Source organism: Theileria orientalis, chromosome 4 (assembly GCF_000740895.1).
Source record: "Theileria orientalis strain Shintoku DNA, chromosome 4, complete genome".
Lineage (NCBI taxonomy): Eukaryota > Apicomplexa > Aconoidasida > Piroplasmida > Theileriidae > Theileria > Theileria orientalis.
In genome coordinates this window covers 1,310,251-1,325,915 of record NC_025263.1, presented here as the reverse complement: position 1 = coordinate 1,325,915, position 15,665 = coordinate 1,310,251, and the positions used below count along the sequence as shown (strand labels likewise).

Sequence of the window (15,665 nt, the reverse complement as noted above, 5' to 3'; positions counted from 1 at the left end):
CAAAGTTGAGTAACTATTTAGTCGGTTTGATAATTTGATTTTTTTCTCTTTTTTCTCAAGCCCTAAAAATACATTTATAATCGTAATCTGATTATAATATTTGATGCTATTATTGACACATTATTAAAAATAATGATAATTTTTTATAAATACCATTGCTTGTTTAATTTTGTAAATGTTATTGACAATTTTACCAACCTTGACATTGCTACTGGCGAAATATAAATTAGAATTGATGACCAAAATAGGTTTTAATATCAATATAAATACAACTTCTATTGACTGTAATGAGAATTAATAAATACAATTATGAAATGTATAAATCTTTACAGTAAAACTTATGTTTGTTGTATTGGTAATGATAGTAGCACTAAGAGTAAAAATGAATTTGATTTAAAAATTAAAAACAAGGATTTGATATCAAAAATTAAATCTGCAGCTGTTCGTATAGGTACTCTTTTTTTGATAATTTGCCCATTTGTCATTTTTTGTACCACTGTGCTTGGTTGGTATGTTGACACCACTGGATGGACTGTGCCAATTTTGAGTTCAATTTTGTTTTTGACTTCTATTACATCATTTTTACTCTCATGTTTCAGTAATCCCGGAGTCATTCCAAGTCAGAAAAGTGCACACTTACAGTATGATTTGTTTAAAGGCCACTCTAGCTACCCGAACACTTCTTACAATTTTAAGGATATTCTTGGAAATAACTATGAAGCAGGCGTCATTTCTAGGGATCTGCACATGAATATACGGGGGAAATTACTGAAAATTAAATTTTGCACGACTTGTAATATATTTAGAAGTCCTAGGGCTGTACATTGTCGAATTTGCAATGTGTGTGTTCATAGGTTTGATCACCATTGTAAGTGGCTGGATAATTGTATCGGTTACAACAACTATAGATTTTTTATCGCATTTATTGTTTCTACATTCTTATTATTAATCGCAATACTGATATTAACGATTATAAGGTTAATATATATAAAGACTCCTCCATTCTCATTTATCACCAAGTTTTCTAATATTGGTGTTAACAAAAGTTTCATCACCAATATAGTGTTTATTTCGATATTATTTTTGATCATTGTATCATCTGGATGGTTTGTTATTGGCTTATTAGTTTATCACCTCTACTTAATTGCAACAAATCAAACCACTAATGAACAGCTCAAAGGTGTTTTCCAGAACTTTAATCCTCATAATAGAGGATTTTTCATAAATTTAAGGGACACACTTTTTAGAAAACACAACATAGATTACACTTCTAGTTTAAACACTTCAATATACAATCCAGTTAGTGAATACAATGATTATACCAATTTATCACTAATAAAACATTATTTGATTAAAAAACCAAATAACATTGATAAGGACACTGAACATTTTAAAATTAAAAATGAAAAAGATCATACTATTGAAAGATCATCTAATTCTGTAGAATCTAGTTTATCGGCAGAACCCAGTATACGAAATAGTTCCAATAGTTTTGGTATTAATACTAGTATTAGTAGTAATTTTGACGATGTTGGAAATTTGGAGTCATCAATAAACGATATGATAAACGATTACAACAGGTTAAAGAGTGATTTAAATAGAGCTAGACAGTTTAATCAACACGTTGTCAACATTATTGAGAATGATACCAACAATAATCATCACCCGGTTGATGAAGTTGACTACGACCAAAAATTCACCAGAAAAAATGGCATAGATATTAAAAAAAGTGGATTGATGTGCTGTAAAAATTAATATGAAAGATCGTATGACATAAGTATACATCATTATTTATAATTATTAAAATTTCAATATATTTATGTCTATACAATTTTTTATAGAAAATCTACATATATGGCAAATGTCTGATAAAGACCGAATTTACAAAACAAAAATAAAATTCGACATCTAGTTTTAGTACACACTCCCACCATTTAAACATTGGTCAATAAGTCACAAAATTAGGTGGAAAATATCAATACAATTTAATAAAAAATACAAAATAATAGTGGCAATCATATACGAAAATGTGTAGGTTAAAAATCAACTATTTCAAATGTCTTAATAAATGGCGGGTGTGTAAAATTATTTTGTTACAAAACGAGTATTTTGTAAAAAATCTCAATCGTTGTTTTTAACCATAATATAAATAATTAGGTTATATAATTTAAATTATTTAATAGATCATAAAATGATTAGTTAGACAAGTCGCCGTCAAGCGTCAAATAAATATTGAAAAAAAGGGTGTTTTGAGTAATTTTATATTCCCAAAACGACACATTTTAATTATAATTTAGTAATCTTCTATAATATAAAATGTAGGCCACCATCAGTGTCTAATATTTGCCAATTAGGGCATATTACTTGCCATGGGGTCCAATACTAATATCACCCCACAGCTTTATTACTTCTTAGTCCCTTCCACATTATTATCACATAGTATTTAACTCATTATAAATAAATTTGTTCATATTTAATCTAAAATGAAGACACTATTCGCTGTTATATTTGCGGTTGCATCCGTATACGCACTTGTTGCTGACTTAACAGAAACAGATACTCATGCCAAACTCGCAGTGTTCCATCATGTTGGACATACTGATGGAACTGGCGCAAACGCCGCAACACTCAGATTCGCACATTTGGTCCCAAAGGCTGACCATCTTGGCCATTTTGATGAGGGCGTTGGCTGCCATCACGCCGGTGGCGCCGTTAAGCATCACCAATTTGTTCACGTTGAAGCTGGCGAAAAGCTCGTTGAATTATTGGGTGTATCTGACTGCAAGAAATGGCACGCAGTAGTCCTAGGCGTGTTTAGTGACGGATACCTTTTCCACAAGCATTATGCCTTTCACAAGGACCACCATACTAAACCTGCTGTCCTTGATGGCGCTCTCGCATTGGCAGACTTTGTACATACCCATGTCGACTTAGCCCATGCCAAGGTTTTCGGAGAGCTCGTCAAAAAGGGTTTGACTGCCCATCTCTTCACTCATTTGCTCCATGCTAAATTGGCATCACGTCTTGCCCTCGTATAAGAAGTTGATAAATTGTTGTTATTATATGGTTTAATTCGCACTGTTCCATTACAATCTACGTTAATAAACGCTAACTTGTTGTGATAATCACAATTTTGTAATGTGATACTCATTTTCACTTACACATTAGCATATCTTTGTTTCTAATTTTGTTTTGTATTCAATTTTTAGAGTATAGGATTTAGGTTTTCCAGACACACTTATGACTGTTTTATCTCCAGAAAGAAAGTTTACTTAAATTGCAAAGCACTTATACGAAACCTATGTTAGGTGTGTTACACGTAACATATATTCATCATATTATTTGTTTGTCCTTAAAAATGGACTTATTTAGAGTCGATTTGATATCATTTAGTCTATTTTCTAGTTTATTGTGAATAAAGTATATCACTGGTGCCAGAGCTAGAGTGCCTACAAAAATGTGTATGAGTAATTTATTTTGTTCACTAACCTAACACAATCACCTTGGAAGACTTAGCAGGGGCTTGAACAAAATTCTTATTAGTGTTAGGATTCAGCTGCTTTATTCTTATTACGTTGTTCTTTGCTGTTTTTGGCGATTTTAAAATGGCCACATAAGGGCCCACATTATCTCCATTCTCCATTAAGATCTGAGTGAAATTAGCAATATAGAGCTATTTTAAATACACATATAATTGCCTATTCACGTTACTTTATGTGTTCCGTCGCAGTAGGGGAACTTTTTACTTTGCCAACAACGGCAAACACAGACCTTGACATCAGGTGTATCGGTTGCAGGGAACTGTTCGACGATCTATACGCAGTAAATTAAAATTTACTTTTAAATAAAGCAGACTGTGCCTTCTCATACGTATCTGACACTCAAATACTACCAACCTGTGAGAATTTTTGGAAGCGCTTTGTATTAAAGTTAAGTACGTTCAAGTAGTCCAATGGACTCGACATACTAATTAAAAATTATATTTGCAAACTCCACGATTGAATCACTAAAATTTTATAAGTTAAACATTAAATACGCTGAATATCATTCTTCTGTTTATTGTGTAACACAACATTCTTTTTACTAGTTATTAGGCCACCTTATTTAAAATTATTACCAATTTAAACCTTTTTCAATTCATTTTAATTTCTAATAAACCCAATTACATACATATATACTTTTAGAGGGTATTTACACATTAGAGGATTAATGGTCGTGACGCCTTCTCACTATTCATCTCCCAAACGGAACAAAAGCTTCACTCAGATACACTGTCATTCGGTAACACTCATGTTATTGTGTTAGTTTTTTCGTCTGACTAATCTTTCTCTGCCTCGGCTGCAGTAGGAAGTTTTCTATGTATTGCCAAAACTCCTTCGCTATTGACGCGTCGTTGTGTCTATGCGATCTACTTATCCTCAACACCTAAATCATCCATGTTCAGTGCCTCTTACTAATCTTAGTTAGTGTGAGTTACCTTTATGTCCCAGCTTCCCATCTCACTCGGCACGATGTCGCCATCGTGTACGAATAGGACACCCCTAAAAAGTACAATTAACATTAGTCGACATCAATTAACATCAAGACAATCATTTAACATTAATTATTCACATATTTTATGTATATAGGCCATATCTTATAATACTCATACTGTTAATGCTATTTACTATCTAACTGGCCTTCTTCCTTACTTGAGTGTTAGGAACAAATCTATAAACGACTCGAACGGGTATCCGTTAAATTGCCACTTTTCCCCCTTAACGTTCAATACTACGCAGACTACTGATATCCAATCACTTTGTGTAAAACGTGATATATATGAATTCTCTATTACGCGGAATTTAATTGGTTTTTTTCCTATTGTGTGTACTATTTCTACTCCATTCATGGGCAGGTTTGACACAATACTTCCATCTACTCATTACATTAGCGACATACACTAACACCTCTACTACTTAAACAGCCAACTATTTAATTATCAATAGTTCATACATGTTCTAATTGACTCATTTGCGTCTATAAATTGGTGATCTTGCAACATCTGCTTTATATTCTGCCTCGATATTATCGACACTGTGCCGCTTGGCACAATAATAATTGGTCTTTTGCGATATTTATAGCAAATTTCGTCAATTACTTTTAGTTTTTCTGAATATCATTATCATTATTAGTATCATAATTATTACTATTATCACCAATAGTATTATCATAAATTAATTTTACTAGTATACTATAAATATAACTTCCAATCTCCATAATATTCTTAGTATATATCTATTTATGTGCATACGTGATTTTGTCATCAATCCTGTGACTGTCGGCCCATGTGGCTTCAACAGCTTTTTAGACCCTTCTGGTACGTCTGCCTTTTGTAATATCTTTTCAAATCCTTCTCCGTGTGCCGTAAGCAGTGAATTCCTCGTTCTAACTGGCCTTTCTTGGATACATGTTACAAACACGACATTGTTAATGTAGTCGTGCTTAGCTTTCTTAACTGCCCTTTCGTCTAAACACACGTGTTAACTAATGCCATTACACATAATACCATTAGTACTATCAATATCGCCATTCAAACTTGTAACATCTCTTCACAAATACCATAACTACTCTCTAAATATCATGTTTGCTATCCCTTTTATATTTATTTTTTTACCGTTTTCACTATTAGTGGCTGCCTCGTTCACCGACTCGTATTTTTCTTGAAATGTCGCCAGGTCGCTATACAGTTTCTCCAGTATTCTCTTCACTGACAGCTTTGTCGACACCAACTTTGACGGCCCTTCCAGCGACTTTCCTGGTATTTTGACTTCTCCACCGTCAATTGCCGTGTATTGTACCTTGAAGTCCAGCAGTTCCGGCGACACTTTCGACTCTTCCATTATTGATTTTATTCTATCTCTCTCAAGCACATTTATGTACTTGAATCCTCGCTTTGTCACTGAGCTGTACGTGTATTCTTCTCTCTTGATCTGCGTGAATAGCAGTATATCTCCTATCACGTATGATTCTCCCTTTCTGCTCGTTAGTCCGCTCGGCGCAAACACATTTAGCTCCATGTTAAATTCCGGCATTCTTACCACCAATATGTTCGCGTCGTTTTTGACGAATTGCAGTTTATAGTTATTCAAAACTATTGCTTTTAGCAGTAACACTGATTCTGTTGTTTGTGCGTTTTTCCAGAAGGAATCGACAACAGCTAAATCTGATTTGAAATCCCAACTGTCTTCAAAGCTCAATTCGTTGCTATCCATTTTATGACTGTGTGTAAATGGTCAGAATATACTCAAATTTATGATTTCACATGATAACTTATTACATTAACATATCATCTTCGAATATACCAAATTGGCAAAAATATAAATATTAATAATTAATATAAACATACAACCAAATTTTAGGAAATATTTACTGTTGGTTTGTCTAGTCGGATTAAATGGCGGCTGATCTAATTGGGTAACCCTAACTTAATTATTATTTTATAATTTTAAAATATGAATGAATCTTCTTTAGTCAAAGCCGCTGGAATCATTATATACACTACTGCATCATCTTCAAATGATATAAAATTTTTGCTACTTAGGGCTTCTGATAAGCCTTATCACTGGACTCCTCCTAAAGGTAAAATTTTTTATATGTGCCACTAATATTTCTATATTACCCTAGATTCGATTCTTTAAAATCATAAATATACATACAAATCACTAATTTACTAAATTTTAGGGAGACTAGATCCTGGTGAGAGTATAATGGATGCAGCTCTGAGGGAGACTAAGGAGGAATCTGGTTTATCCCAATCTTGCTATAAGCTAGAGAATGACTTTGTTGAAGTATGATATGATATTTATTTTAAAATTAAGCTTCTATTAGTAGCACATAGACAACTTATTCGTATGACACAGAAGTCCATCTTTTCCAACTTATTACACCTACTAACTTTTCACGACACTAACCCATACTTCAGAAACTCTATTATAAAGCTCACGGTGCCGATAAGGAATGCACTTATCATCTGGCTAGACTCACAGATAGTTCTTGTCAAATAACACTCTCGGAAGAACATACTGAATATAAGTGAGTTATTAACCTTTTTTATGTTTTTTACTCACACTTGACTCATATATAACTGCCTTTTATAGATGGGTCAAGTTGGAGGAGGTGCCTGAATACTGCGACAAGGAATCTTTACGTGAATTATTTGTTAAAGCTCACCAATATCTCGTAAACAAGCTTAAGCTCTCTGTATAATATCTTATACATTCATTTTACACAATATTGAACATTTACTTTTTGTCTATGGTTTGCTTCATGGCCTGCCTTCTACACAGCTCCTGGAGCTCCTCAGTGTCGATGTCGGAGGGGTTAAAGAACACATACCGAACCACAGAGCCTCGAATAAAACAGTTTACGACTGACAACTACAGATTCATTGTTAAATACGGGAAACCTTACCAGGTGAGGGTATCTATCAGTATCATTGGCTGTGACGTTGGTCAACTTTATATTTAAATACTGGTCAACGGAGTGAAGTTTCCCTGATATTTGTAGATCATTTTTTAATTCGATTGTGACTTTAGCGTTTTTTTCAACCAGTGTTTGAAAGAAATTATAAAACAACTGAAAAAGGTATGAAATTGGGTATAATAGATATGAATAAAAACTAATTAAGAATCTTAAGGTTATAATTAACAAATATACACAAATATACCATTTGTAAAATACTGATAAATAAATTTCATCAATGAATTAAGACAAAAATGAAAATTATAAGTGTTAACACTCGACCCTATCTTGAACACTATATATAATTATATAAAGACAAATCGATCATATATTTTCGCACATATTTATGTATTATAGCTCATAATTATCTTTTTTTAATTATGGAATACTAGGTCGGGATACTTATATATCCGGGAGACCTAAACTCTGTGTAGAGCTATTGTTTTTCGAAGACTTTTTTATTTTAATAATTTTCCATATTTTTAGGTCGTTTAATCGAGTCTATTGATTTAAATACGATTATTTATTTATGCACTGATCATAGGGCCGTCGTTTATTACGGGGCTCCATTGTCGTTAAAAACACTGAACTTATGGGACTTTAACGGCTCATTTTAATCCGTTTCACAATTATTTATAAAACACATTAATATTCGAGGCTCATTACATGGAAAAATATATAGAATTACCTGGCACTTGTATGCCTTGATATTTGCACCTGACCTATCTCCTTTAAAGGCGGTTTACGTTGTCGTTAGATTATCTGGCCATCTGAGCCCTATTGTTTTAACACATGTGTGTATACACATATATATATTAATGTTTTATTATGGCCAAGTATCTGTTACCATATACTCGGTATTATGATACAATCTTTAAAGGTTTATTCAGTTTATTTTAGATAATTTATATCTATTTATTTTTAAAATGGCAGTTTATTATAGCAAAATATGCTTTTTAATTTTCCTAAATTTAATTTTTAAAAGTAAAGGTACATTTTATTATATTCACTACACAGTTACTTTCATTATTAACTTATTTGCTTACACATTTAACTTTTTCAACCAAATTAATAATTTTTTAGCATTTTCTCAAACTTTAGCAACAACTCCTTCCTCTCAATCTGAATCTACTACAACTCATTCAACTTTTAATCCTAGTCTTCTTAGTAGTTTAAAAAATCGTCTACACACTTTTGGTAATGTACATTTACCTGGATCGGAGGAAATTAAGGCTTCTTCTGCACCCATTCTAGGCACGACATCTACAGTTACCAATGTCACCGAGGCTGACAAATCTACTGAGGATGCACAACCTCCTGAGGATGCAAAACCTGCCGAGGATCTAAAATCCGCCGAGGATGTACGACCTGATGAGGAAGTAAAGCACACTGAAGATTTAAAACCCGCTGAAGATGTAAAACACACCGAGGATGACAGCGCCAATGAGTTTACTGAAGCTACTTATTCCCCTCATTCTGAGGTTTCAGAGCCCAAAATTTCAGAGCACAAGGCCAGTTATTTGGAAGAGCTTTTAACTAAAAAGCCCGAGCAGAGGTTTACGGGAGCTTATCAGCCTAGAGAGAGGGAGTTTAACGTTTCTGCCAACTTTGCTAATTTTTTAAGCAGGCAGAGCAGGGAAGTTCTTGAAAAATGCACGAAGACTCCTCACGAGTTCGTGCTAATTGTTGATGAGTCAGGGAGTATATCCACCTATAACTGGAACACCAAGGTTAAGGACTTTGTCTTATTGATCACCAGTGCTGTCGCCCAGGTCAACTCGTACAACAAACTTTCAATTATTCAGTACTCACGCACTCCTAAGCTCGTGATGGACTCTGAGACTATCGATAAATTGAATTTAAACAGTATCGGAAGTGCCATTGATGACATGTTTGCTGCTCCTAGGACTCACGGGACCACCTACACCGGTGAAGCTCTGCAGTTTGCAAGGGAGAAGGTCCTTGACAAGCAGGGAGAATTTGTGTTGGAATTGACTGAAAGCAAGGCTCCTCTGGCAAAAAAGAACAAAATAGTTCTTCTTTTGACCGACGGCGGTTCCAAGGATCCTGAAAAGGCTCACAGGGAGTCGCTCATACAACGTTTCAACGGAGTTGACCTTTACGTTTTCGGCGTCGGCAATTTCAACGAGGCTGAGTGCCGCAAACTTGTCGGTTGTTCTCCTGAAGGCGAATGCAACTACTTCTTCCACTCGAAGTGGGAGTCGATCATTGACTACCTGCAAAAACTGGTAATTTCCATGTGTAGAGACACTGGCAGAAATGCTACCTGTCTCGAGAACTGGTCTGATTTCTCAGAATGTAGCGCCAGGTGCGGCGGCGGAATTATGAAGGCCAAATTGTTGAGTTTCACCACTGTGGCAGAGGCCACAGTTGGAGAGGACGGTATAAAGGGGCTCAGTTGTGAGGAGCAGTACCGGAAGGTGAGCGAAAAGTATGAGAGGTGCAATACTTTCCCCTGTACTGACCACCTCGTGAACATCAACCATCATCCAACATATCCAAAGGAAACCAGAACCGAGGAAACATCCGATTCACGCGGTTCTGAGTCAAGATCCGACGAGCGAGGGTCAGGTGATTCTCCTGATGGCGAGTTGGTAGGGTCCATGAGAACCGTGCAGTACCGACAGAAGCAAGTTCATCGGGAGGAACCACGCGAACAAGGGCCAAAGGCCGAAGAGCCCGATGAGGACCAAGATGTTGACGAGCTAGGCGACTCATTGGAGGCCATACCAATGGAAGAGGACACACGCAGACACACGCCCAGGGAGGAGACTCCATCTGGAGTACCGCCTCCAATTCCACAAACGCCCAGACAGGGACCTGTTAATCCTCCATCCCCCAGGGAGACTCCACGAGCTCCCAGCCCTCCCACTGACGAGAGACCCAGTTTTACCAGGGAAGAAATGCCAAACCCGATTAAAGAAACCAGGTACGCTGGCGTCAGCCACCAGAAGGCCAGCGATAGAATAAATGAGGTTTTAAAAGAGATTGAGGCACGCCGTGAACTAAGACGCAATAACCAGCAACACCATGATACACACCACCATCCTCACACCCCAACTAGGCACACTCCTGTCGAGACTGAACACACTCACCCTCAACCCAGCCACCCTGAACCCTCTCATCCTCAACCTACTCACCACCCCGAGCCCAGCCACCCTCAACCAAGCCACCATCACGACAGTCATCCTCAGCCCAGCTCTGAGCCTACCAGTCACAGCGAGGAAAGAGACGACTCTGATGACGGTGGCACAGATTTAACCAATCTGGCTGGATTTGATGGAACCGGCAGAGTTCCGTTCCATCTAATCAGCGGAAAGGACCACAAGGAAGTCGTGGTGGAGAAGGTATTGGACGAAGAGGAGGAGAAGCAGTTTGAGGAAAGCGAGGAGCGCGAGCGCGAAAAGGAGCTTGAGAAAGAGCGGGAATCGAACAAGCCCACGAACCACATAAGGGGCAACGAGAAGACGATGAGAGATCAAGATTCGCAGACTGAACGCAGGGAAGATGAGGCCGATGTTGCAGAAGACGCGGAGGAACGTGCACCTCGCACCAGGGACTTCGGTACGAACACAGTCAACATGGCGGACGCGGCGACCAACACCCTGAACACGAGAGATGCCGCGACTAACACCGTGAACATGTCAGACGCTGCCACCAACACTGTTCAGACCAGGGACATGGACACGAACACTGACCGGAGGGGCGAACCCGGCAGGGATAACGCCCAGGAGACCATTAAAAAGCACGTGCCCAAGTACAAAAAACCAAATGACAGTCGCCCTCATCATACAACTGAGCTTAGAGGTAAGATGCCATTTATCCACCACATTAGCAATTATATTCTACCAGCTAGCTATCTTAACAGACCGTTAACGGTTTGAAAAATCTATATACCACATATTAACTAATTCTTTAGATGTCGCTAAACAAGCAGAAACTGCTATATCTACAACCAAAATGAAGTTTAAAAGATTCTTTGAGAATGAACACGTCAGAAAATTCGGTAGGTGGCCTAGCCATACAGTTAGCCAGTACTTTTATCGAGTAGTTATAGTAGTCAAAGGATACTAATTATCAGTCCATTCTTTTAACAATTCATATAATTTTACAGCTGCCGTGGCTATCGTTATATTCCTATCGGCACTTTCCATATCGGTATTTTCATATATCTTTTTGCGAGAGTAAGTTTCAACACACCAACTAGATAAGGCGTTCAGCTTATTAACAGTATTTAGTGTACACTTATCTACTCCAACTAATGCTTAACTGTAGGAAGGAACCTACGCCACACCTTTTCGACCCGAGCGATCAGGAGTTCATGAACGCTGGGGACGGCGACGACGTCGAACCCTCTGAGAACTACCAAGTTTCCAACATGGAGGACGGCATATGGGCTTAACACACTTTGAATGCAGTACAACCATAACCAACGAATGCAGCGAGAGTATTACTCAAGGAACTTGCGTAAATTTAAATGCAGCTTGAAATTTGTAATCCAAAATGAAGTTGAGATTTAAGTGGCCTATGTCACTGATTTAATTAAGCACACAGTGTGGTGTATTTATTCCAAATCGGTTTTAGATTTAATTTTTAAAATTCTAATCTAATGTAGTTGTCGTTAATGTGCTTCGGGTTAAATATTTAGAGTGCGCAGGTTCCCATAATCCTGTTACACAACATTGATAATCTAACCGCCAATATTACTTTTTATTATTTAAATGAGGTTTTTAGGTTTAACTAAACGGGTCCTGCCTAGTGGACTTAACACCCCTTTCAAAAACTCACTGCCTAGCAATGGGTTCAGGTACCTGAGGATTCCATTGAAAATATTCTTTTCCACCCTCAACTCAGAATCTACAGAGTCAAATGAGCTGAAAAACAAATTTAAAGGCTCCGAGGAGCAGCAGAGCAAGAAATTGGCCAACTATAAGAGCGAAGCCACCTGCACAAGGAAGGTTTACGCGGACAACGAGAAGGTGAGCCTGGGTCCTCCCACCTTCACCATATTCTCTCCAGAGGTGTGTCTGACGCTTAAGCTGAAGAAGGACGAGCTCACTGGCCTGGACAGCCTCCTCTTGACCGGGATGACCCGACTCAAGGATGGTTCCAACGCGTTCAACAAAAACTCTAGAATCTCGTCGCTTCTGCCGCTAGACACTCTGAAGAAGTTAAACCAAGTCTTGAAAACGAACTCCGAGAGCCCGGTGACCTTCGAGGGCCTGGACGGGTGCAGCGTCGAGGTCACCAACAACAATGGGAATTTCTCGGTAAAGCTCTACCCAACTCTTGTACCAGGTCTCAATTTAACTTCAGGCATGCTCCCAGGTTTTCCCAATGGGCACAGCTACCTCAATTTCACCGGGTCTGTGACTGAGCATTCACTGCTGGTACATGCTCTCAGTGAACTGTCAGAATCTCTGTAAATTGGCTTAATTTTATGTATTAAACCTCAATTATGCCTGATATTTACAGATGTGTACATTTATTTCTACTTTAAACTCACACATAAGTGCACAAATTTACATAATAGATACATATACACACCTATATGTTTGTGAATATACATTTACTTATGCATCAGTGTACATCTACGTATAATCGATAGTACACACATACAAAGAAACATATGTATGTAACTTATAACTGTTTCCTATTACTCAATAAATAACCTTATTCTTCTCAATTCATTGGAGATATATTTTATGTTATTTCCTTTAGACTCAAAGTTCATCTTCGAGTATGTTTACAGTAGCCGATCACTAATGAGTTCTTATAATTGGACATGAGTCGAATTTTAATAAATCAATAATATTAATTCGATAATTAATATTTCTTAATTATACACACTTAGTTTCTCTACATATTATTTGTATAATTGTGAATAATTTGTTGATTTTTCTATTAATTTATTAAGGATAATATTCATTAAACGATATAAGAATGAGACGATTATCCATACTTTTCACTGCATATATGATATTTGGCCTGAATTTATGTCAATCTCAGAAACGTAAGATGCTCTACTAGTCACAAAACCACTATTTAGCTCACTCAGTATACTTGGTAGAATCTATGCACTCTGGCAGCTTTATCTTTTCTATTTAAACTTCTCATGACTATTTTTCAGACGATGATAGCAGGTTATATCCCACTGGTCTCGGCAAACACAGTGGCCATTGTAGGCGTGAACTGGACTTGACCTTGTTGGTTGACGAGTCATCCAGTATTAACCAGGAGGAGTGGGACAAACTGATCATTTTCCTCAAGTCTCTAATTCGCTCCATAAACATTGGTCCAAACTACGCCCACATATCTCTTGTTACATTTTCCACTTCCACCAGGTTGCTCATTTCCTTCATGGATCCTGGTTCCAAAAACGAGAGGGAGGCGCTGAAGATTGTCGACATGCTTAGCAAGAGCAAGCCTGCGATCGGATTGACTTACACTGGCCAGGCCATGGAGTACATCAGGAACAGCGTTTTACGCTTCGGAACCAGGAAAACTGCCCCCAAGGCCATCATCTTAATCACTGATGGTGGGTCAACTCAACCCGGCGTAACGTCTCAGGCTTCTGCACTGTTGCGTGACGACGGGGTAACCTTGTTAGTGGTTGGCGTCAAGAAAGCAATTGACTTCGAGTGCAGATCAGTGGTAGGCTGTCCCGTTAAGAAAGGTTAGCACACTTACCCTTAATACTCAAATAATATAACCCATAGTTACCAACCTCTTCGCACCTCATATACCACTTGTAATATTTCTTTAGTTGACTGCCCGGCCTTCTTCAAGACCAATTGGGACGAGATCATTAGAAAAGTGGGAAATTTAATGACTGAAGTTTGTGACACCATCCCTAAGGATGCAGTCTGCAGACCCATCTGGTCCGACTGGTCACCCTGCAACGTCAAGTGCGGTCCTGGTACCAAGTTTAAGAAGCTGATGGACGTCGTCACGGTTGAGGAGCAGACAGTCGGGACCAACGGAAAGTCAGGGAAGACCTGCAAGGAGCAGTTCGTCAACGTAGAGCAGCCTCAGGAGGAGTGTATGGGCGCTTGCACTGATATTAGTCACTTCAAAAGACCAGGTGAGTCCAGCACAGTTAATCAGTTAACTTCAGATCTGCACGTCGATCACGAGGAAGGAACTACGCCTGCTGAGGACGATTCCTCCTCCAAGGGAGATGAGGCCACTGAAGGTGACCAGATTACTGTTGAAGGCGAAGAGGACCAAAGTCCCGAGAACCCAGGTGAAGGCGAAGACCACGAATCTGGCGAGGGTGTTGAGGAAGTAGAGAGCCACACTCCAGAGGAAATCACCAACGAGCCAGAAGAGACCACCGACGAGCCCGAGGAATCACCTGCGGAAGAATCTGGTGAGGAGATGGAGGATGCCCATCCCGATGAAGCAGAGGCCGAAGGAGAGGCCGAACCAGAGCCCTCAGAACCTGATCAATATGCAGACGAAGAAGAGTCCCCGGAGTCCGTAGATGAAGAACCCTCAGAATTCCATGAACCCGAAGGTGACGCCGAACAGGTCGAAGATGAGGGGTCCGCAGCTGAGACCCACGAGGAGCAAAGCCCTGAGGAACTATCTCATGAAGAACACGCGGTTCCAAAAGAACACGAGGCCACCATTGGCGAGCATCATGCCCATGTTGACGAAGATGCAGAAATAGGCGGCGACCAGGATGAATATCCTGAGGGGGCAGACCATGAACACACTGGTGAACACGACGAAGGTACTTTACCTCCCTATTTATTTCATTTAGAAGTACCTGGCCCGGCTACACACTTCCAAAACCCACAACAAGAGCCGCCGGGTATGCCTCATTCTAAAACTCATTTATACTTAGCTGGCGACTACACCAAGCACGAGTCATCACACCAAAAGAGCCGCAAGGAAGAATCCACCAAAAAAGGTTCCTTTTAACGTTTAACACATTTTTTTAGAGGGATTCAGTAGAAGTGGCGCCACGATTGCGGGCGGAATAATTCTAGGTCTTCTGATGCTAGGAGCAGGCGGAGGCTACGCCTACTACAGGAAGTAAGGCCAACTACTTAAAATTTAATTAAACCAAACTGACAACTTTATTAGGAAGCCGAGGGTTCCGGATGTGGAATCAGGTTACGGAAACGACGGGACTT

The 15,665-nt window shown here is 38.6% G+C and overlaps 9 protein-coding genes across 9 annotated transcripts; 6 read left to right on the top strand and 3 right to left on the bottom strand.

Moving 5' to 3' along the window:
* Positions 1 to 309: 309 nt before the first annotated feature.
* Positions 310 to 1,755, top strand: TOT_040000599 (uncharacterized protein; the record flags this gene model as incomplete). Its single annotated transcript, XM_009694235.1, has 1 exon — positions 310 to 1,755. The coding sequence occupies one exon, from the start codon at positions 310 to 312 to the stop codon at positions 1,753 to 1,755; it is 1,446 nt and encodes a 481-aa protein (XP_009692530.1).
* A 728-nt stretch (positions 1,756 to 2,483) lies between these two features.
* Positions 2,484 to 3,038, top strand: TOT_040000598 (conserved hypothetical protein; the record flags this gene model as incomplete). Its single annotated transcript, XM_009694234.1, has 1 exon — positions 2,484 to 3,038. The coding sequence occupies one exon, from the start codon at positions 2,484 to 2,486 to the stop codon at positions 3,036 to 3,038; it is 555 nt and encodes a 184-aa protein (XP_009692529.1).
* A 295-nt stretch (positions 3,039 to 3,333) lies between these two features.
* On the bottom strand, positions 3,334 to 3,965 carry TOT_040000966 (uncharacterized protein; the record flags this gene model as incomplete). The annotated part of the gene is made up of 4 exons (XM_009694233.1): positions 3,334 to 3,449; positions 3,490 to 3,649; positions 3,712 to 3,813; positions 3,897 to 3,965. 4 exons carry the CDS (start codon positions 3,963 to 3,965, stop codon positions 3,334 to 3,336), a joined length of 447 nt encoding a protein of 148 aa, XP_009692528.1.
* Positions 3,966 to 4,293: 328 nt separating this feature from the next.
* TOT_040000596 (uncharacterized protein) lies at positions 4,294 to 6,251 on the bottom strand (the record flags this gene model as incomplete). The annotated part of the gene is made up of 6 exons (XM_009694232.1): positions 4,294 to 4,425; positions 4,478 to 4,541; positions 4,692 to 4,917; positions 4,993 to 5,148; positions 5,291 to 5,506; positions 5,654 to 6,251. 6 exons carry the CDS (start codon positions 6,249 to 6,251, stop codon positions 4,294 to 4,296), a joined length of 1,392 nt encoding a protein of 463 aa, XP_009692527.1.
* Positions 6,252 to 6,254: 3 nt separating this feature from the next.
* On the top strand, positions 6,255 to 7,245 carry TOT_040000595 (bis-(5'-nucleosyl)-tetraphosphatase; the record flags this gene model as incomplete). Its single annotated transcript, XM_009694231.1, has 5 exons — positions 6,255 to 6,264; positions 6,511 to 6,618; positions 6,721 to 6,827; positions 6,962 to 7,071; positions 7,137 to 7,245. 5 exons carry the CDS (start codon positions 6,255 to 6,257, stop codon positions 7,243 to 7,245), a joined length of 444 nt encoding a protein of 147 aa, XP_009692526.1.
* Positions 7,246 to 7,280: 35 nt separating this feature from the next.
* TOT_040000594 (U6 snRNP protein Lsm2) lies at positions 7,281 to 7,708 on the bottom strand (the record flags this gene model as incomplete). Its single annotated transcript, XM_009694230.1, has 3 exons — positions 7,281 to 7,415; positions 7,450 to 7,614; positions 7,706 to 7,708. 3 exons carry the CDS (start codon positions 7,706 to 7,708, stop codon positions 7,281 to 7,283), a joined length of 303 nt encoding a protein of 100 aa, XP_009692525.1.
* A 620-nt stretch (positions 7,709 to 8,328) lies between these two features.
* TOT_040000593 (cell surface/extracellular protein) lies at positions 8,329 to 11,923 on the top strand (the record flags this gene model as incomplete). Its single annotated transcript, XM_009694229.1, has 5 exons — positions 8,329 to 8,380; positions 8,584 to 11,328; positions 11,441 to 11,547; positions 11,636 to 11,679; positions 11,797 to 11,923. The coding sequence occupies 5 exons, from the start codon at positions 8,329 to 8,331 to the stop codon at positions 11,921 to 11,923; spliced, it is 3,075 nt and encodes a 1,024-aa protein (XP_009692524.1).
* Positions 11,924 to 12,242: 319 nt separating this feature from the next.
* Positions 12,243 to 12,947, top strand: TOT_040000592 (conserved hypothetical protein; the record flags this gene model as incomplete). The annotated part of the gene is made up of 1 exon (XM_009694228.1): positions 12,243 to 12,947. One exon carries the CDS (start codon positions 12,243 to 12,245, stop codon positions 12,945 to 12,947), a length of 705 nt encoding a protein of 234 aa, XP_009692523.1.
* Positions 12,948 to 13,464: 517 nt separating this feature from the next.
* On the top strand, positions 13,465 to 15,568 carry TOT_040000591 (uncharacterized protein; the record flags this gene model as incomplete). The annotated part of the gene is made up of 4 exons (XM_009694227.1): positions 13,465 to 13,534; positions 13,652 to 14,197; positions 14,288 to 15,439; positions 15,471 to 15,568. 4 exons carry the CDS (start codon positions 13,465 to 13,467, stop codon positions 15,566 to 15,568), a joined length of 1,866 nt encoding a protein of 621 aa, XP_009692522.1.
* Between the last annotated feature and the right edge of the window lie 97 nt (positions 15,569 to 15,665).